This window comes from Triturus cristatus, chromosome 1_1 (genome assembly GCF_964204655.1).
Source record: "Triturus cristatus chromosome 1_1, aTriCri1.1, whole genome shotgun sequence".
NCBI lineage: Eukaryota > Metazoa > Chordata > Amphibia > Caudata > Salamandridae > Triturus > Triturus cristatus.
In genome coordinates this window covers 91,633,408-91,656,406 of record NC_140579.1, presented here as the reverse complement: position 1 = coordinate 91,656,406, position 22,999 = coordinate 91,633,408, and the positions used below count along the sequence as shown (strand labels likewise).

The 22,999-nt window shown below is 42.1% G+C and overlaps 1 protein-coding gene across 4 annotated transcripts in view; it reads right to left on the bottom strand.

Moving 5' to 3' along the window:
* Positions 1 to 7,976: 7,976 nt before the first annotated feature.
* LOC146869579 (butyrophilin subfamily 3 member A3-like) overlaps positions 7,977 to 22,999 on the bottom strand; it is a 473,774-nt gene continuing 458,751 nt past the window's right edge. For all 4 annotated transcript variants that reach the window (XM_085606426.1, XM_085606395.1, XM_085606440.1 and 1 more), the window contains 2 exons: positions 16,546 to 16,695; positions 7,977 to 8,698 (listed from right to left, as the gene is read on the bottom strand). In XM_085606426.1, the coding sequence (XP_085462552.1) occupies positions 8,184 to 8,698; positions 16,546 to 16,695 (665 nt within the window). In that variant the 3' untranslated portion in view covers positions 7,977 to 8,183. The remainder of the gene's footprint in view (positions 8,699 to 16,545; positions 16,696 to 22,999) is intronic.

The window sequence follows — 22,999 nt, the reverse complement described above, 5'->3', positions numbered from 1 at the left end:
CTGCAAAGAACATGTCCTTGTGTGTTCATACGTTTTCAGGCGACAATAAAAATGTAAAGGGAACTTTGGCGATTAATGTTCCTGCTAGAGAGAGACAGGAGTTTAATTTAGTGGCTGTTTCCAGTGATGCTAAAGTAGTCCTGAGGATTAAGATGCATGCCTGCTGCAAAAAACATGTCCTTGTGTGTTCAGAGGTTTATCAGGCAACAATAAAAATGTAAAGCTAACTTTGGCGATTAAAGTTCCTGCATGACGGAAATGGAAGTTTTATCTAGTGGCTGTTTCCACGCATGCTGAAGTAGCATAGAGGATTCAGATGCCTGCTGCAAACTACATGCTCTTGTGTATTCAGAGGTTTTCAGGCAACAATAAAAATGTAGATGTAACTTTGGCGATTAAAATTCCTGTTGGAGAAGAGGTGGAAGTTTTATCTAGTGGCTGTTTCCACTGATGCTAAAGGATCACAGCGGATTCAGATGCCTACTGCAAATAACATGTCCTTTTGTATCGTGAGGTTTTCAGGCAACAATAAAAATGTAAAGGTAACTTTGGCGATTAAAGTTCCTGCTGGAGAGAGATGGAAGTTTTATCTAGTGGCTGTTTCCACTCACGTTAAAGTAGCGCAGAGGATTAAGATGCCTGCTGCAAAGAACATGCTCTTGTGTGTTCAGAGGTTTTCAGGAAACAGTAAAAATGTAAAGGTAACATTGGCGATTAAGGTTCCTGCAGGACGGAAATGGAAGTTTTATCTCGTGGCTGTTTCCACTGATGCTAAAGGATCACAGAGGATTAAGATGCCTGCTGCAAAGAACATGTCCTTGTAGGTTTTCAGGCAACAATAAAAATGTAAAGGTAACTTTGGCGATTAATGTTCCTGCATGAGACAGATCGGAGTTTAATCCAGTGGCTGTTTCCACTCAAGCTAAAATTTCGCAGAGGATTAAGATGCCTGCTGCAAAGAACATGTCCTTGTGTGTTCATACTTTTTCAGGCGACAATAAAAATGTAAAGGGAAATTTGTTGATTAAAGTTCCTGTGGGAAAGAGATGGAATTTTTATCTAGTGGCTGTTTCCACTCATGCTGAGTAGCGCAGAGGATTGAGATGCCTGCTGCAAAGAACATGCTCTTGTGTGTTGAGGTTTTCAGGCGACAATAAAAATGTAACGGTAACCCCGGCAATTAATGTTTCTGTGGGAGAGAGATCGGAAGTTTTATCTAGTGGCTGTTTCCACTCATGCTAAAGTAGCGCAGAGGATTAAGATGCCTGCTGCAAAGAACATGTCCTTATGTGTTCAGAGGTTTTCAGGCAGCAAAAAAAATGTAAAGGTAGTTTTGGCGATTAATTGTCCTGCTCTAGAGAGCTGGCAGTTTTATCTAGTGGCTGTTACCACTCATGTTAAAGTAGCACAGAGGATTAAGGTGCCTGCTGCAAAGAACATGTCCTTGTGTGTCTGTAAGTTTTTAGGCAACAATAAAAATGTAAAGGGAACTTTGGTGATTAATGTTTCTGTGGGAAAGAGATGGAATTTTTATCTAGTGGCTGTTTCCACTCATGCTAAAGTAGTGCAGAGGATTAAGATGCCTGCTGCAAAGAACATGTCATTGTGTGTTCATACGTTTTCAGGCGACAATAAAAATGCAAAGGGAACTTTGGCGATTAATGTTCCTGCTGGAGAGAGATGGGAGTTTAATTTAGTGGCTGTTTCCAGTCATGCTAAAGTAGCGCAGAGAATTAAGATGCCTGCTGCAAAGGACAGGCTCTTGTGTGTTCAGAGGTTTTCAGGCAACAATAAAAATGCTAAATTAACTTTGACGATTAAGGTTCCTGCAGGACGGAAATGGAAGTTTTATCGAGTGGCAGTTTCCACTGATGCTAAAGGATCACATAGGATTCAGATGCCCAGTGCAAAGAGCATGTCCTTGTGTATTGAGAGGTTTCAAGACGACAATAAAAATGTAAAAGTAACCTCAGCAATTAATGTTTCCTTTGGGAGAGAGATCGGAAGTTTTATCTAGTGGCTGTTTCCACTCATGCTGAAGTAGCGCAGAGGATTAACATGCCTGCTGCAAAGAACATGCTCTTGTTTGTTCAGAGGTTTTCAGGAAACAGTAAAAATTTAAAAGAAACATGGAGATTAATGTTCCTGTTGGAAAGAGATGGGAGTTTTACCTAGAGCCTGTTTCCAATGATGCTAAAGTAGCGCAGAGGATTAAGATGCCTGCTGCAAAGAACATGTTCTTGTGTGTTCATAGGTTTTCAGGCAACAATAAAAATGAAAAGGTAAGTTTGGCGATTAATGTTCCTGCTCTATAGAGATGGAAGGTTTATCTAGAGGCTATTTCCACTCATGTTAAAGTAGTGCAGAGGATTAAGGTGCCTGCTGCAAAGAACATGTCCTTATGTGTCTAAGTTTTTAGGCAACAATAAAAATGTAAAGTTAACCCTGGCAAATAATGTGTCTGAGGGAGAGAGATCGGAGTATTTTCTAGTGGCTGTTTCCACTCATGATAAAGTAGTGCAGAGGATTAAGATACCTGCTGCAAAGAACATGTCCTTGTGTGTTCATACGTTTTCAGACGACAATACAAATGTAAAGGGAACTTTGGCGATTAATATTCCTGCTGGAGAGAGATGGGAGTTTAATTTAGTGGCTGTTTCCAGTGATGCTAAAGCAGAGCAGAGGATTAAGATACCTGCTTCAAAGAACATATCCTTGCGTATCGAGCGGTTTTCAGGCGAAAATAAAAATGTAAAGGTATCCTCTGGAATTAATGTTTATGTGGGAGAGAGATTGGAAGTTTTATCTAGTGGCTGTTTCCACTCATGCTAAAGTAACGCAGAGGATTAAGATGCCTGCTGCAAAGAACATGCTCTTGTGTGTTCAAAGGTTTTCAGGCAACAATAAAAATGTAAAAGTAACTTTGGCGATTAAGGTTCCTGCTGAAGAGAGATGGGAGTTTTATCTAGTGGCTGTTTCCGCTCATGCTAAAGTAGCGCAGAGGATTAAGATGCCTAGTGCAAAGAGCATGTCCTTGTGTATTGAGAGGTTTCAAGGCGACAATAAAAATGTAAAGGAAACCACGGCAATTAATGTTTCCTTTGGGAGAGAGATCGGAAGTTTTATCTAGCGGCTGTTTCCACTCATGCTAAAGTAGCGCAGAGGATTAAGATGCATGTCTGCTGCAAAGAACATGGCCTTGTGTGTTCAGAGGTTTTCAGGCAACAATAAAAATGTAAAGGTAACTTTGGCGATTAATGTTTCAGCAGGACGGAAATGGAAGTTTTATCTAGTAGCTGTTTTTATCTAGTAGCTGTTTCCACTGATGCTAAACGATCACAGAGGATTAAGGTGCCTGCTGCAAATAACCTTGTGTGTCTGTAAGTTTTTAGGCAACAATAAAAATGTAAAGGTAACTTTGGCGATTAATGTTCCTGCTGGAGAGAGATGGAAGTTTTTGCTAGTGGCTGTTTCCACTCATGCTAAGGTAGTGCAGCGGATTAAGATGCCTGCTGCAAAGAACATGTCATTGTGTATCGAGAGGTTTCCAGGTGACAATAAAAATGTAAAGGGAACTTTGGCGATTAATGTTCCTGCTAGAGAGAGATAGGAGTTTAATTTAGTGGCTGTTTCCAGTCATGTTAAAGTAGCGCAGAGGATTAGGATGCATGCCTGCTGCCAAGAACATGTCCTTGTGTGTTTAGCGGTTTTCAGGCGACAATAAAAATGAAAAGGTAACCTCGGCAATTAATGTTTCTGTGGGAGAGAGATGGAAGTTTTATCTAATGGCTGTTTCCACTAATGGTAAAGTAGTGCAGAAGATTAAGGTGCCTGCTGCAAAGAACATGTCCTTGTGTATCGAGAGGGTTTCAGGCGACAATAAAAATGAAAAGTAACCTTGGCAAATAATGTGTCTGAGGGAGAGAGATCGGAGTTTTTTCTAGTGGCTGTTTCCACTCATGCGAAAGTAGTGCAGAGGATAAAGATGTCTGGTACAAAGAACATGTCCTTGTGTGTTCATACATTTTCAGGCGACAATAAAAATGTAAAGGGAACTTTGGCAATTAAAGATCCTGCGGGAAAGAGATGGAAATGGTATCTGGTGGTTGTTTCCACTCATGCTGAAGTACCACAGAGGATTAAGATGCCTGCTGCAAAGAACATGTCCTTGTGTATCATGAGGTTTTCAGGGGACAATAAAAATTTAAAGGGAACTTTGGCGATTAATGTTCCTGCTAGAGAGAGATAGGAGTTTAATTTAGTGGATGTTTCCAGTGATGCTAAAGAAGTGCAGAGGATTAAGATGCCTGCTGCAAAGAAAATGTCCTTGTGTGTTTAGAGGTTTTCAGGCAACAATAAAAATGTAAAGGTAAGTTTGGCGATTCAAGTTCCTGCAGGACGGAAATGGAAGTTTTATCTAGTGGCTGTTTTCACTGATGCTAAAGTAGGCTCGTGGATTAAGATGCCTGCTGCAAAGAACATGTCCTTGTGTGTCCAGAGGTTTTCAGGCAACAATACAAATGTAAAGGTAACTTTGGCGATTAATGTTCCTGCTGGAGAGAGATGGGAGTTTCTTCTAGTGCTGTTTCCACTCATGTTAAAGTAGCGCAGAGGATTAAGATGCCTGCTGCAAAGAACATGTCTTTGTGTGTTCAGAGGTTTTCAGGCGACAATAAAAATCTAAAGTTAAACTTGACAAATAATGTGCCTGCGGACGAGAGATCAGAGTTTTTTCTAGTGGCTGTTTCCACTCATGCTGAAGTAGTGCAGAGGATTAAGATGCCTGCTGCAAAGAACATGTCCTTGTATGTTCATACGTTTTCCAGGAGACAATAAAAATGTAAAGGCAACTTTGGCGATTAATGTTCCTGCTGGAGAGAGATGGGAGTTGAATTTAGTGGCTGTTTCCAATGATGCTAAAGTCGTGCAGAGGATTAAAATGCATGCCTGCTGCAAAGAACATGTCCTTGTGTATTCAGAGGTATCCAGGCAACAATAAAAATGTAAAGGTAACTTTGGCGATTAAAGTTCCTGTTGGAGAGAAATGGGAGTTTTATCTAGTGGCTGTTTCCACTCATGCAGAATAGCGCAGAGGATTAAGATACCTGCTGCAAAGAACATGCTCTTGTGTGTTCAGAGGTTTTCAGGCAACAATAAAGATGTAAAGATAAGTTTGGCAATTAATGTTTCTGTGGGAGAGAGATGGGAATTTTATCTAGTGGCTGTTTCCACTCATGTTAAAGTAGTGCAGAGGATTAAGATGTCTGCTGCAAAGAACATGTCCTTGTGTGTTCATACGTTTTCAGGCGACAATAAAAATGTAAAGGGAACTTTGGCGATTAATGTTCCTGCTAGAGAGAGACAGGAGTTTAATTTAGTGGCTGTTTCCAGTGATGCTAAAGTAGTCCTGAGGATTAAGATGCATGCCTGCTGCAAAAAACATGTCCTTGTGTGTTCAGAGGTTTATCAGGCAACAATAAAAATGTAAAGCTAACTTTGGCGATTAAAGTTCCTGCATGACGGAAATGGAAGTTTTATCTAGTGGCTGTTTCCACGCATGCTGAAGTAGCATAGAGGATTAAGATACCTGCTGCAAACTACATGCTCTTGTGTATTCAGAGGTTTTCAGGCAACAATAAAAATGTAGACGTAACTTTGGCGATTAAAATTCCTGTTGGAGAAGAGGTGGAAGTTTTATCTAGTGGCTGTTTCCACTGATGCTAAAGGATCACAGCGGATTCAGATGCCTACTGCAAATAACATGTCCTTGTGTATCGTGAGGTTTTCAGGCAACAATAAAAATGTAAAGGTAACTTTGGCGATTAAAGTTCCTGCTGGAGAGAGATGGGAGTTTTATCTAGTGGCTGTTTCCACTCACGTTAAAGTAGCGCAGAGGATTAAGATGCCTGCTGCAAAGAACATGCTCTTGTGTGTTCAGAGGTTTTCAGGAAACAGTAAAAATGTAAAGGTAACATTGGCGATTAAGGTTCCTGCAGGACGGAAATGGAAGTTTTATCTCGTGGCTGTTTCCACTGATGCTAAAGGATCACAGAGGATTAAGATGCCTGCTGCAAAGAACATGTCCTTGTAGGTTTTCAGGCAATAATAAAAATGTAAAGGTAACTTTGGCGATTAATGTTCCTGCATGAGACAGATCGGAGTTTAATCCAGTGGCTGTTTCCACTCAAGCTAAAATTTCGCAGAGGATTAAGATGCCTGCTGCAAAGAACATGTCCTTGTGTGTTCATACTTTTTCAGGCGACAATAAAAATGTAAAGGGAAATTTGTTGATTAAAGTTCCTGTGGGAAAGAGATGGAATTTTTATCTAGTGGCTGTTTCCACTCATGCTGAGTAGCGCAGAGGATTGAGATGCCTGCTGCAAAGAACATGCTCTTGTGTGTTGAGGTTTTCAGGCGACAATAAAAATGTAACGGTAACCCCGGCAATTAATGTTTCTGTGGGAGAGAGATCGGAAGTTTTATCTAGTGGCTGTTTCCACTCATGCTAAAGTAGCGCAGAGGATTAAGATGCCTGCTGCAAAGAACATGTCCTTATGTGTTCAGAGGTTTTCAGGCAACAATAAAAATGTAAAGGGAACTTTGGTGATTAATGTTCCTGCTGGAGAGAGATGGGAGTTTAATTTAGTGGCTACTTCCAGTGATGCTAAAGTAGCGCAGATGATTAAGATGCGTGCCTGCTGCAAAGAACATGTCCTTGTGTGTCTGTAAGTTTTTAGGCAACAATAAAAATGTAATGGTAACTTTGGCAATTAAGGTTCCTGCTGGAGAGAGCCATTAGAGTTTTATCAAGTGGCTGTTTCGACTCATGTTAAAGTGACGCAGAGGATTAAGAGCCCTGCTGCAAAGAACATGTCCTTGTGTGTCCAGAGGTTTTCAGGCAACAATAACAATGTAAAGGTAACCTTGGCTATTAATGTTTCTGTGGGAGAGAGATAGGAAGTTGTATCTTGTGGCTGTTTCCACTCATGCTAAAGTTGCACAGAGGATTAAGATGCCTGCTGCAAAGAACATGTCCTTGTGTGGTGTGAGGTTTTCAGGCAACAATAAAAATGTAATGTTAACTTTGGAAATTAATGTTCCTGCAGGAGACAGATCGGAGTTTTATCCAACGGCTATTTCCACTTATGCTAAAGTTTCGTAGAGGATTAAGATGCCTGCTGCAAAGAACATTTCCTTGTGAGTTCAGAGGTTTTCAGGCGACAATAAAAATGTAAATGTAACTTTGGCGATTAAGGTTCCTGCGGGAGTGAGAAGGAAGTAGTGGCTGCATCCTTGAAGGAGTATGTGGGGATGTGTGGAGTCTAGATCGGAACTAGATTTGACTTTACATAAAAGTGTTGGAAGAGTTTATCTGGTAATGGGGAGGGGGCATTTGTGAGGCAAACGGTGTGTGAGTCCAGAGTCTCTCTCTTTGGGGTAGAATTTGGTGTATTTATTGTACTTTATAGGGAACAGTAAATTTCGGAGATTTAAAAAAAAAATTGCTAGATCATTGCAATGAGTGACTGTGTGTTCTGGGAAATTGCCGCCAATCGATGTGGTTAGGGATTTAACAATTTGGAAACACAAACAGTAAAGTAAGAGTTAACGAGAGGCCGGTAGTTTCGTTGTTTTCAATCGATATTTCACTATTATAAACATGTTAGATTGGTCCATGGGGCCATGCATATTACATTTACCCTTATTGCCCTTTCAATAGTTTGTAGACAAGCATTATTAATCTAATTACAATTGGGGATTTTTGTTGTAAAGATGCATATGCCACCCACATGCATCCCAGCACACTACCCACAAGCATCCCACCAACACACACCTTATAACAACACCCCACACCATGCCACTGCCCCAGGTCACTGCACTAGACACCAAGTTTGCAGTACGGAGCACAGCAGCCACACTGCTCTACAACATACCTAAACACTTACAAGCTCCTAAAGCCGAGACCTGCTGGCTATGCCAATGCTTGTTTAATTCTGCAGAGACTTTATCATATGTTACATGCGGTTTGGTGGATGATTCACACTGCAAACATGGTCTGCCCTGGTTTTAAAAATGTACAAGGAAAATAGATACATAGTTTCAAGTGAGGATCCTGGTTGTCATGTGAAGAAGATTCTTTGTTGGAGTTTGAACTGTGAATGACAGTTGGGGGGGTGGGGGGCTCACACCTGCCTCAGCTCCGCTCCTCCTCCAAGACAGAAGTACGGGAAGAGCCTCTGTGTGAAGGGGGCCCGCGGGAAGGAGTAGAGAAGCTCCATGGAGTCAGCATTGTACAGGGACAGCCGCCCCCACTCGTAGTCCAGATACACCCCCAGCTTCAGGGGCTTCTCACGAGGGGACAGAGGGGTCTCAGGGCAGGTGAGAGCCTCGTACTGACCCCGCCACCCCTGCACAGCCCAGACTCCCCCCTCAGGTGACCATGTGATCCCTTCCTTCCTGACCACAGACTCTGCCACGACCCCCACATGCCACAGCCACCCCTCCTGCAGCAGCTGCACCTCCCAGTAATGTCTGCTGGAGGTGAACCCCTCGCTCCCCAGCACACAGGGGTAGGAGTGGGTGAATCTCTTGGGGGTGTCCGGCAGGGTCTGTGCAGTGTCCGTCCGTCTCACACGTCTCCCCCCCTCAGACAGGAGGAGCTCAGGATGAGCCGTGTCAGGATCCAGAGTCACCATCACTGCAGAGAAGAGATTCATAATTAGAGATTTAATGACACAAAGAAAGGCTGTAATTACTGCTTCTGTTTTACATAGGATTAATGTACACCACACCTGGAAGGAGCACGCGGCGCTAGAGAGCGCGCCACTAGATTGCTCACTACACTGAAGCGTGCGGCACTAGACTGATCACTACACTAAAGCGCACGGCACTAGACCGCTCACTACACTAAAGCGCACGGCACTAGAGTGCTCACTGCACTAAAGCGTGCAGCACTAGACTGCTCACTGCACTAAAGTGCGCAGCACTAGACTGATCACTACACTAAAGCGCACGGCACTAGACCACTCACTACACTAAAGCGCGCAGCACTAGACTGCTCACTACACTAAAGTACACAGCACTAGACTACACACTACACTAAAGCGCGCGGCACTAGACTGCTCACTACACTAAAGTGCGCATTCATCCAGAGCACACACTACATCAAACAGCACACTGCACTACATAGGACATTCTACTACACACTACACACAGCATACTACATTGCTTTACCACACATGACGCACACTACAATAGCAGAGAGTAACAGTAACTTGATTAGATGGTACGGAGTGATAGCTACTCCAAGGTTTAATGTACTAATCAGTACTCTCTAATAGATAGTACAGAGTAACAGAGCTACAAGAAGGTATACTGTACCAGTCAGTACACAGCATTAGATGTCACAGTGACAGAGCTACTCCAAGGCATTCTGTAATAGTCTGTACTCTATATTAGATGGTACAGAGTAAGAGAGCTATTAGAAGGTGTACTGTACTAGTCAGTGCACTTTATTCGATGTTACAGAGTAACAGAGACCCTCCAAGCCACAGTGCACTGGTCAGTACACTGCACTACAAGGTAGGGAGTAACAGAGCTACTAGAAGTGCGATGTGCTAGTCAGTACACTGCATTCGATGGCACAGAGTAAGAGCACTACTAGAAGATACACAGTACTAGTCAGTATACAGCGCTGGAAAATACAGAGTTAGAGAGATAATAGAAGGTATACTGCAGTAGTCCGCACACTGCCTTAGATGGTACAGAGTAGCACAGCTACATCAAGGTATATTTACTAGTCAGTACACTGCATTCGATGGCACAGAGTAAGAGCACTACTAGAAGATACACAGTACTAGTCAGTATACAGCGCTGGAAAATACAGAGTTAGAGAGATAATAGAAGGTATACTGCAGTAGTCCGCACACTGCCTTAGATGGTACAGAGTAGCACAGCTACATCAAGGTATATTTACTAGTCAGTACACTGTATTAGATGCAGAGTAACCAAGCAACTCCAAGGTATAAAGCACAAGTCAGTACACTGCGTCGGATAGTGCAGAGTAACAGAGCTGCTAGAAGGTGTACTGTACTAGTCAGTGCACTGCATTAGATGGCACAGAGTAAGAGCACGACTAGAAGCATGTGTCAGAAACAGCTCTCCAGATATTTCTGCACACAAGGAGCATGCGTTGATTCAGCACCTTCTGAGGAGCTTTTTCCGGTCCTCCTTACGTTGCACACAGGGATGCAAATCCCAGACAATGGTTGCTCTGCTTGGGGAGGGCTTAACCTCCGTAATTGTCTTATAGTGACACTAGACGCTGTAACACAGTAAAAGCATTCTCTCTGTTCATGAACAAACACAGCAACTGCTTCGGGTATTCTAGAAAGCCAAGCTCAACATCATACCTAAAACCCAAAGAGAGGAACATCATCTGCCCCTGAATCCAATACATGACTGCTACATTATTTATTTGATAATGCGCACCCGTCACACATGTCTTGCTCCATCAGGCGAATGCATATATCTCTGTGCCAGCATTTGTACGCATCGTATCAAAGTTTACAGTAGTGGCTTTGTGAATACTTTTACATCGGTCCCGGCTTGTGCCTCGCAGCGCACTGGCGCTGCAACTTGTCTGGTCAGTCCGGGCAAAGAGCACATGGGGTGCAGAAGAGGTATCTTTTCTAAGAAGTGGTCAACCTGATGCTAGTTTGCAGGGTGGGACGCAGACTCGGGCTGCAAAGTGATTCATCGAGAAATGGCCTGAGATACCTCCTCTTAGGACTGAGAGAGCTCTGGAGCTTCAGGCAGCCGTAGTCAGAGCAGACCATTACTAAAGCACTAGTGCTCGGTGACCAAATAGGTGCCGGTCCAACTTTCAACGCGCTGGGCGCCACTTAGTTAAGATTATTTGTAGTAGCTCTGTGACAGCCGCAGCCTGCTGGTGTGATCTGGTGCAGCAGGTAGCAGCGCACCGAGCGGGACAGACACCGCTCCGCAGGGCTCGGTAATCAGTCATCAAAAGTCTTTATTTCGGTTTTACAGTACCATAAAACAGTAGACAAGATAAAAGGTACTATACAGACTCTTGGAGTTTTTAAAAACGAATTTGCATCCACCAAACAATTGACACAAAAATACAAATACATTAAAGGCGCAAAGCTCGGTAAATTTCAGTATTTAAGTGCTTTGTCCTATTAAAACAGAGCCAAAGTGCTAGTGTCTGTTTGACTTTTGTTTATGTCAATTTTACAGATATACAACCTAATTACACAACAGCTTCCATTTTTAAAACCAATGCCCCAGATTAGCAATACAGTGATAAAGATTGACCCTACTTATGATAATAGTTTAAAAACAATTATTTACAATCCAATGTGCTAGTTCAGGGTACACGCCCGGTTGGTCTGATCATTGCGATCTCAGTAAGTTTTATTTACACCAAATGGTCAAGTAGATAGAACCCTCCTTCTTATCGCCCAAAATTGACCCAAAAATGTTGCTGTAGCACATGCATAAAGTGGTCTCGCATCTGACTTTAAAATGCGTAGAGCATCTTTATGGCTATGTGTCCCAAGCTGTTTACAAACCGGAATTAGCCAGTTACTTCTAGGTCTGGCATATGCAGCACAGGCAAAGAATACATGGCCTATTGTTTCGTTTGGGCGTGGACATGAGAGACAGCCCTTGTGCTGTGCTGTATTTGTCACCCAAGTATTAGTAAAAGCATTAATGGGTAGGCAGTCATATCTGAACTGAGTGTACAATTTTCTGTCTGCCGGCACTTTTATAAAATCAAGGTAACTTTCTAGCCGGCTTCCTGATTTGATATCAACGAACACATCAGTTAAACAGCCATGGCGTATTTTCTTTTTCAGTTTTAAAAGGAAAGTTTATTGAAATTCAATTACAACAAGATAAACAATAGAACGTAATATCTGAACACGTCTAAAGTGCAAAAAGAAATAGGATAGATAAGAGGGAGAAATAAAGAGAAGAGAAAGAAACAGAAGAGAAAGGAAAAGAAAAGATTATTTAATAAAGCAAAACATAAGCAGTATGAATGAAATTATTGGTGTACAAAATTATACAAAGAGCATAGATAAATATACAAACTGTACAGGGACTCCTCCAATAACGATGCATAAAAATAACCATAAGACAGTCAATAAAAGTATATACATGAAACCATCCGGAATATTTTCATGGAGGTTTGGGAACTTCTTCCGTACAAGGATTATGCAAAGGTAGGGAACGAGCAGACATATTTAAGAAATTTGTGATGGGTAGCCATAGTAAGTCGCGCTTAATAGCAAGTGTAACAGGGTAAACATAGGCTCTCTCTAATCTGTGATGATAATAGACTCCATACCACCAAGCTTGAAATGAAACATTTGAGGTATCCTTCCAGGACTTAGTGATTTGTTGAAATGCTACGGCTATAAGTAAGTCAATAATGGAAGTGTTAATAGTGGAAGAGGACCATAAGTCTGAAAGACTGCCTAAGAAAATATGTGAAAAAGTAAGAGGGAAATGGGTGGAAAAAATCTTATTAATCTGATTCCATACATCGGTCCAAAATTTATAAATCACCGGGCATGTAACTAACATGTGTTTAAGGTCCGCCAGTGAAGCTGAGCAAGACCAGCAGGAGGAGGGAATGGACGGGTCAATTAAATGTAGTTTGGCAGGAGTGAACAGAAGTCTATTATATATAAAAAATAATGTTTGAGTTGTATTTGCTGCTCTAGAGGATTTCCTTATCTTAGTCCAGATTTTTTGCCACATTGAGACAGAAAATGTTTCCTCTAAATCTGATTCCCAATCTTGTTCCACTTTAGATTTATCACGACTGCTAGAAGTATCCCTTAATTTTTTATAGATTTGGGAAGCGGAGGACGAAGCAAGTAAATAGGGGAGAGAAAGAGGAGAAGAATTGGAGTGAGAGACAGAATCCGAAAGGGCATCATAACTGTTTTGTACAACCGTATGTAATAATTTATATTTGGATGCAAATGATTCTGGCACGGAAAAGCGGGATTGAAGAGTGAAGGGAATACAAGTACCTTCATCAAATAGTTGATGAGTCCAATTAATACCGAGATCTTTCCAGTCCTTCCAAAAAAGCGTCTTGTGTCTAATTTTAATAAGAGGATTATACCACAAGGGGGATTGTAAGAAACGCGAGCGGTCATCTAAACCTTCCAAAAAGAGGGGAAAATACTTTCCGAGAATTTATAAGAATAGGGAGAGAAAATTTCTTGGGAATATGGGACAGCGACACAAATTCTTCAAAAGTGAAAGGGTGAAAGAAGGAGGATTCAATATCTACCCACAAAGGTCGTGACGGGAGATCAGACACTTGTTCAGATAGTAAGGAAACCGAATGTTTAAGAAAAAACGAGGTATGATAAGAAGCAAAATCTGGAAAATTCACTCCACCCAACTGTTTAGGACATCTGAGTTTTGCAAAAGACATCCTAGCTTTCTTATGTTGCCATAGGAATTTTGATAGAATAGAATATATATGTTTATAACAAGACTTAGGGACATTAACTGGAATATTAGAAAGATAAAACAAAATTATTGGGACTAACATCATTTTAATAGAATCCAATCTACCCCACCATGATAAAAACAAGGGATGCCAACGAGTTGTAGAATCTTGAAGTGTTGTGTGTAGATTTTTAATATTGAGTGTTACAGTGTCTTTAATAGAGGACTTGAACCACAAACCTAAGTATTTAATCTTAATTGGGCTCCAATGAAAAAAAGAGGCCAAGAAATCTGCATGAAAACAAAATGTATTCAAAGGGAGAATCTCACATTTATCAACGTTAAGTTTATAGCCTGATACTTTCGCAAAATCAGAGACTTCCGATAAAAAGGATGGAATAGAGGACTGTGGGTTAGAGATAAATAAAAGAATGTCGTCCGCATACGCAGAAAGCTTCAAATACTTATCCCCATAAGGGAAGCCGGTAATACCCTTATTCATTCGAATTTGTCAAGAAAGGTTCTAATGCCAAAATAAAAAGAAGAGGAGAAAGAGGACATCCTTGTCGGACACCCCTGAATAGAGGAAACGAGGAGGAAACAAGGCCATTGGCTAAAATAAAAGATCTAGGAAAAGAATACAATAAAGAAATATAAGCAAGAAATTTCTGGCCAAAACCAAACCAAACAAGAACTGCGAACATAAATTGCCAATTAACCCTGTCAAATGCCTTTTCGGCGTCTAATGCAACAGCGGCTAAAGAATGCTGGTAGGAAGGGGACTTACTAAGTACGTTGAAAAAGAGGCGGGTGTTATCAGAAAGGTGACGGCCCTTAATAAAAACGCATTGTTCTTTACCAATTATTTTGGGCAAAATTTTGTCAAGACGAAGTGCAAGAATTTTTGCAAATATCTTATAGTCTAGGTTGATCAAAGAAATAGGTCTATAATTTTTACATAGAGTATGGTCTTTATTATCTTTAGGGAGGAGGCAGATTAAGGCTTCTTGAAAAGAACCTTCAGATTTTTTGGACGATATAAAAAATGAAAACAGCTGGTGAAGTCTGGGAACAAGCAACTTAGAAAAATGTACATAGAACTCTATCGTGAAGCCATCTGGACCAGGAGCCTTGCCTTTCTTAAGTACTTGAATGGAATCCAAGATATCTTTAGGGCCTATATCTGCTTCTAATGGTGTAAAATCAATATCTGGAAAAGAGGGAGAAGGGATAGAGGATAAATAATGATCAATATCCGTTAAGAAAGGAGGAGACTCTGGAGTATAAAGATTTTGATAAAAATTTGTGAATTCCGTCAGAATATCCTCATCTTTATAAAGAGTGATATTAGATGAGGAGACAATAGATTCGATTTTTGTGCGTTCCCTCTTAACTTTAAGATACTTGGCAAGAAGGTTACCTGCCTTATTTTGCGCGCAGTAATATTTGCCACTTGATTTTAGTAAGATTAAATTTGCAGACTCTGTGGAGAGTATATTAAAAGAAATTTTGGCCTTAAGAAGTTTATCTAAGTCAGATTGAGATTTAGTTAAATAATAAGAATGTTCCAGTTGTTTAATTTGTGTGTTAATGGACTGTAAGGAATGAGATGCGACACGTCTTTTACGGGAAACAAATGAAATAATGAAATCTCTAGAAGCAGCCTTAAAAGTGTCCCATAACACCTGAGGAGATATCAGAGGAGACTCATTTTCTGTAAAAAAATAGGGATGAAAATTCAAGGAAGGCTGAAGTAAATCTGGGGTCTAATAGGAGAAAATTATTAAATCTCCATCTTCTAGCACCCTTTATGGGGGGAAGTAAATCTAGGCGCAAGGAAACTGGAGCATGGTCAGAAATTAGAATAGAACCTATTTCAGAATGGGTAATGTGTTGGGTCAGGGCTTTAGAAATAAAAATGTAGTCAATCCGGGACTGGGAAGAATGAGCCGGTGAGTAATATGTGTATTCCCGAAGTGTGGGATGGCAGAGTCTCCAGGAATCAACAAGAGAACGTTGGGATATTGTGGATGTAAATTGAGTGTGCATGTGAGATGACGAGAAACGGGAATGGGACTTTCGATCTAAAATGGGATCCATAACCATATTGCAATCACCCCCTAGAATGAGGTAGTCATCAGAGGAGTGCATCAACGAAGTTAGTATCTGGGGCCAAAATAATTTATCTTGTATAGAGGGGGCATACAGATTAAAAATAGTTAAAGGGATTTTATCAATCACTAAAGATACAGTAACCCATCTACCATCAGAATCATTGGCTTGATTTATAATTTTGATATTTAAGCGCTTATGACATAGAATAGCAACACCATTACGTTTTCCTGAGCCAGGAGACGCAAAAACATGACCTACCCAATTACGACGTAATTTAGTAACTTCACCCTCTTTTATATGAATTTCTTGTAATAGCACAATAATAGGTTCGCTAAGTGAGATAAAACTCGTTGCCGCTTAATGGGGGAACCCAAACCTTTAACATTCCAGGTAAATATATTCAACGACATCTAAATATGTAGCTCATATCAAAAAAAACATTGTATGAAAGATAATTTAAAACATAAGTGACCAAAAAATAAGAATAAAAAACATCATATACAAGTTTAAGAAAATGATAGTATCATTAGAGGAGTAGTGATAGGATAAGGTAAGGAAGTATGAAATAAGAAAAAGTCTTGAAAAAGAAAGATTGTAAGCCGAGAGATATAAAGTGAAAAAGATGAGAATTAGGAATAAATAAGGAGAGAAACACCAAAGACAAACCAAAAATTTGGAGACGAAGAGAATTGGCAAAACAGGAGGAAAAAAGAAAGCGAGAGAAAGAACGAGGACAAAAAACAAAAGAACAACTGCTTCAATACGTATAGTATAACTGTGATAACAGAAGAAAGAGTAGGGGGAGATAGGAAAAAATGAGCCAATAATAGAATAAAAAATGCAAAATATCGCAAATATTTGAGAAGAAAAACAAAAAACAAAGAAACAAGATAGAAAGATCCAATAAAATATATCATAAAGACATACCACAGATAAACATGGAGGATGGGGGGGGGTGAAGCCGCATAGGAAAAGGCAGCATACCAAGACGGACAACTCCAGGACTGACGAGGGCACAAGGAACAACGACCTCCAAGGATAACGGAGGAGTAAGAACGAAGGGATTATATAATGCGTCTACAACAAAAAAGGTAGAAAAGAAAACATGGTTACCAACAAAGCCATATACGGAACAAGAGAAAAATGCAAAAAATCACATATTGGACAAAAACGAAGCTAGAAACACATAGTAACCAACAAATGAGACTTCAAAACAGAAATCTATGCTCGAGACATGTCCATAGATTCATCCCTGCAGGTATTCAGAAAGTGCTGGAGAAGAGCAGGATCTTCATAGTTAGTTGTTTTGTTATTATAAGTCACTTTGAACAAACAGGGATGAAATAAACCATATCGAGCATTCAGACTACGTAGAGCAGGTCTCATATCCAAAAACTTCTTCCGCCGGTCCGCTGTGGCTTTAGAATAGTCTTGGGCAAAGAACAAATTGGAGCCTTTCCAAAGAATTTTACCTTTTTGCTTAGCAGCCTGAAGAACCTTGAGTAAATCGGTGTATTCCAAAAAATATAAAATAACACCTCTAGGCTTCACAGAGGAGGACGCAGTATTAGAAGGGCCTGGACCATGACCTAAGCGATGTGCTCGTTGGATGTTGAGAGGAGGTGATTCAGGAAAACCGAGAAGCTTTGGCAGAAAAGATTGAAAAAATGACAAAGGGTCAGAACCCTCAAGGCCTTCCAAAAGACCATAAATGCGCAAATTATTACGCCTATTCCGATTTTCCAAATTCTCAACTTGCTGTGTAAGAATCGAAATCTCCCTTCGCATACCAGGAACATGATCCGTGATGGCTTGAATAGATTCTACTTGAATCTCAAGAGCATCGACTTTCTTCTCAGTGTTAGACCAATTGTCTTCAAGGCTCTGAAGGCGAAGGTTAGTTTCTGTCATATATGGTTTAAGTGAGCGTATTTCCTCCAGTATAAGCTCCATTGAGATCTCAGATGAGGTATGAGGAGGAGATGGAGGGTTAACTTTTGTCCGCTTACCCGAGGAAGAAGGGGAAGCAGAAGGAATTTTAGAGATTGGCTTAGAGGAAGAGTTCGGTGTGGTAGATGACAAGGGTTTAGAATTGACAGTACCAGACTCTTCCATAGTATCCTGTAAAATACTGAAAGGATTGGAAGTTTCCACTGACGTACTCTTGGTATGCTGGGCGTTACCACGACTGGTACGAGGCATTGCCATTCAAACCAGAGAAGTATTCAAAAAGGTGCCAAAAATAGAGATTCAAAATACTGTGGTCATATGAGCAACCAGGTATGAGGAGACACTCCAGTGGGGGAAAATGCGCTTCAAAAAGTATTCTGAACGAGTCACAGAAGAAAGGACGCTTGGCAGGAATCAAAATATAGAGAAGACGAGCAAAAAAGTAGAGAAGACGAGCAAAAAAGGCCACATATGATCACCTTTGGTCATGTGAACCTCCAAGTGTGAGGAGACAATGTAGTAAATAAAATGCACTTCAGAAAGTTCCAAAAGAAATGACGTTTGATAGTATTCAAAATGCAGAAGAAATAGGAGCAAAAAAGGCTGCATACGCTCACCGTTGTTCATATGAGCGTCCAAGCATGAGGAAACACATCAGCCGGGAAAATGCGGGGAACCGGAACACACAAAATGGCGGCCGCGACCTTCATGAAGCCGCGCGTAGATCAAAACTTCAAAAAGCACAGAAGTCAGTCATCCTCGCAGTCGGTAAACAGCACTGGTGAGGCAGGCGAGATTCACGGGCATGCTCCCACCGCTGAAAAGGACCAAAATGCAGAAATGATGACCCAGAGGGGTTCCAGTGTGCTACTCCGTCACGGAGCTCCGATGGAGAGCGGCCATTTTCCTCGGCGTTCAAGCCACGCCCCCATGGCGTATTTTCAAGAAACTCGTCTGTTCTACCCACACCCAAAACTGTGATTTTAATGTGTCCCTAGAGTATGTGGGCGGAAGACCTTCTTGCTCCTCAGGTACACCTATGTCTGCCCGGATGGTATTTATATATTTAAACCACCCAATTTTATGATTTATGTCCAAGGCTGAAACTTCTGTATAAGCAGCAGCGTAGGACATCAGTTCGGGGGTTGTGACCAATCTATGCCAGAAGAGCAATGGACGTAAGCTCGCCTGATCATTGATAGACTTAATACCCATACCAAGTTTCAGGGGAAGGAGGGGAGTGCTCTGTGGAAGTGATACCATACTCCTGAGGAACTTATTTTCTATTGTTGAGAGGATGTTAGCATTTGTGGAACCCCAGAGTTCTGCCCCACAAAGCACACTGCTCACTGCCTTGCAGCAAATCAACTTAAGTACGGGGCTACAGGCCTGGTGTAGGAAAGGCAGTGCTCCTGTCGCAAGGCCCCAGTTAACTGGGAGAATTTCAAGGACACCCTCTCTAGATGTTTCTTCCATGACATTCTCTCTGACAACTTGATTCCTAGATAATCAAAAGAACTCACTCGTTCGAGCGGAACATTATCAAGGACCAAGTTACCTTTGAAGGATTTGTGGGGATTTAGCATCATCAGCTTTGTTTTAGTGGTGTTGATGACCAAACCCTCTCATCACAAAAAGTCTTAAAGCAATTTAAAAGTTTTTGTGGGCCCATGGGAGTTTTAGACACCAGGAGGGTATCGTCTGCAAACAACAAGGTAGCTATTTTATGGTTTGCCAACGAGGGAGCATCGGCCGGGATAGAACACAAAAGGTCGGCCACCTGGTTTACAGAGAGGGAAAACAGGGTGGGGGCCAGAACACACCCTTGGCATACTGGAGCCTGATCTTAAATGGCTCGGTATTTTTGCCCTGGTTTCCACCCCTTACACAGGCAAAATTATCCTGATGTAACCTGATAAGTGATTCTAGAAGTTCCAAGGGCATCCCCATGTCCCGAAGGACCTGCCAGAGTAAATCCCTGGAGACTAGGTCGAAAGCTGTTTTGAGGTCGATAAAGGCAAGATATAAACTGCCTTTGCCCAACACAACTACCTTCCAATACAGCAGAACCAGGCAAAACGCCTGGTCAATAGTGCCGGTTTTCTGCCAAAAGCCCGCCTGGAGAGGAGAAAGGATGTTATTCGCCTCCATCCAGGTCTGGATTTTATTAAGGAGCGAATGGTAGAAGACCTTCTGGGCACAGTCTATCAAGCTAATTGGACGGTAGTTGGCAGGCTTTGGTCTGTACCCCTTCTTAAAAATGGGTATTACTTCTGCCCCCTTCCAGGTGTCCGGAATACTCCCCCCGCTAGTGATGTCATTGGCCAGTCTCACAAAATAGGTTACCCAGTGTTCTTTATCAGCACGAAAAAGGTCTCCTGGGTTGCCATCGGGACCGGGGGCTTTTGCTGGAATAATGGTGTCAAAAGAGCATAATATTTCCTCCCTGGTGAACGTGAGTGTGCATGCAGGAAGACCTATGTCGTTGGGCATCTGGGAACTATCAATAGAAGGACCACTGGAATATAACTCACTAAAATGCTTGTGCCATTCAGCAGCCGGAATATTATTTGCCAAGGTAGGTGTACGTTCGAAATTACTTTTGGACACCAAGGACCAAAACATCCGACCATCAGGATGCCCAATGGCCTCTCCTAGCTCCTGCCATCTCCTCTCATCCCATTCTCTTTTTGATTTATCCTGCGCCTGTTTATAATCCTTCCTAACTTTACGGATACTGGCTGGCTCTTTGTTCTTAATAGCATCAGTCAGTCTCCCTCTCAGGGTCCTGCACTCTTTGTTAAACCATGAGTGTCTGCCCAAGGGTCTTCCCTGAGATAACCTGTATTTATTAATCGGGGCATGGAAAAAACAGGCCAGACGATCAAAAAATTCCCTATGAAGGGTTCTCCAACTGCTCTGTTTATGCAAGTTAGCGGTCACTGATGTTAGTCACTAAATGGTCAGTTAGAGCATCCTTAATCAATTTAATCTTTGGTTCGTCCACCAATACCACAGGCCATTTCAATCGTCGCTTGTCACTTGTGGGGACTAAAATCTTTGTACTTACTGGTGTCGGGAACTCTCTCCCAACACCACCCCAGGGGTTGTGAATAGACAGAATAAGGGGATTGTGATCACTGTCACACGAAGGAATTATGGCCATATCCTGTACCAATGGCCAAAATGTCAGATCCACTAATAAATAGTCGATCCTGCTTGACCCATTTGGTCCAATCAAGGTCATTCCCCCTCCGCTGTCTGAAGCTGTTCTGCCATTTGTGGCCCTTAACCCTGTATTCTAAGGATATCGCGTTTAACTGAAGCACAGCTTGCGACCATTTTTTAATCGGAGTGAGTTCCAGCGGGGGTACCCTTCAAAATGTATCCTCCTCATTCACATCATTGGCCTCTACCCAGTCGAGTGGTACGAAAGTTACATTGAAGTCCCCGCCAACTATTAGTGGGTGACTTACAAGCCTGGCTTCCAATAAATTGTCCAAGACCTGGAGGGTTGGCGGACTACCACCTCTGGTACTCCTGGCATAAACATTATAAATATCTGCCGTCCCACCCTTGCCATTGTTTATCCTGATCCCAAGGACATCTGGGCCATTCGTGACCAACTCTTTTGCATCACATTTTAATGCCAGACTAACAAAGATGAGCAGCCCTCCTGAGGGTGTCCATGTTTGGATGGTATTGCGGGTCTATGGAAGGTCATAAAGCCTGGAATAAACGTAGGGGTCAAGCTCCAGGTTTCTTGGAGTAACCAAATCCCAGTCTGTGCGATGAGCTCCTACCAGTATGGGTGGTCAAGCTTCCCCCTTACACCCGCCACATTCCATGTCGTGACTCAACATTCGCCCGTTCACTTCAGAAGTGGAAGCCAAAATGGAGGAAGGAACATCCAATTTAGGCAACATCTGGCAATCAGTGGCCGTTTCCGGGCAACTAGCCCGGGTACCATCACTCATCAGCGGTGGTGGATCAAGAACTAAGGCTAACTTTGTATGGTCTAGCATGCTCTCCTGTGCTCTGGGTGTTACATCAGAATGAGGGAATACACGGCAACCATTATTGTGAGGGTCGAAGAAGCAGTGCTATAGACAAGTCTAATACAACATCCCGGCAGGCTGTACTGCGCGCCACACTCTCCGGATTTCTGGTGCTTTACAGTAGTTTTAAGATTTCTTAGAGTTTCGTGTCACTCAAATGGGTATAATTTCTGATAGTTCTATGTTTCACTCGTCTCCATGGCTTGAATTTGCTTGCGAGAAACGGTCACTCACAGTCGTTGAAATGTCACTCATAATTACACTGCAATTATGGAAATGTCACACATAACAATCTGAAACCTTGGCAGCTCTGTATTTGGCACTCCGGTGAGTGCCACCACAGAGGCTGCTGGAGAGTCTCAGCTTGGTGGTGCCTGCTGCCTGGTATGGTAGTGCCACGTGAGTCCGGGCTGAAGACGGCGGCCGGAGTTTATTTGGTGCCTGCAGCCTCTCATAACTCTGGCCCGCCTTTACCCAGAGGAAGAGTTTTAAAAGCTTCACCAGGCCTAGTCAGCGCTGCCCAGCCCTGCAACCTTAGCAGTCAGCTTAATCCGTTTTTTACATGTAAGTTTTACATTTCTGGGCAAATCACTTAACAAAAAAGCGTTTTGTTAAGTGTCACTTTTTTCAGGTGGTCACTCACACTTATTATTTTCTTTTAAACCACAGGGTACAAATGTATGAATGTGCCTATTTGCTACAAGTATTAGAATAACTTTGCCAAGTATTATTAATATAGGTTCTGTTTTTGACAAATGTCATCATAAATGACACTAGGGGTCACTGAGTGAAGCGCGCACACATCCCGGGAGAGCGCCGAGAATCTGTCATTTTCTGGTTGCCCTGAAGCATTTCCTACTTAAGGGGCCACAGCTGCGGGCCGTTTGTGGGCCTCTGTGATACGTCATACGCTAATACATTTGGGTGAACTAGAGAAAACTGAAAGTGTACAATATTTCTTAAAGGAAAATCATTGTCCTATATATCGCATATCTGTTTGTTATCATCCCAGACTCAGGGGAGTAGCTTCCCTTGGTGCAGCAGGTGCAGTGGCCCCAGGGCTCAAAGGGGCCCACGCAACCCCGATTGTTGCTGTATTTTGTCATTCAGATTGCAGCCGGGCGCCTCATTGCTTTCTCGCCCTGAGGCCCATGACGGTGTCTATGAGACTTGACAGCCTTGAAATTAATTGAGTTCTATGTCACTGTATCCAAAACTACTTTGTCGGCTACATTACAGCCCAGATACAGCAGGGTCTCAGGTAAATATCAGAAAAGGTAAGTGACCAAAAGAGGCACAGTGAGTTCGATGAGCACCTCTGATAAAGGAAGCTCTTCCTCCAGTTACTGCACGAGCAGCGGGTGGATGGCGAT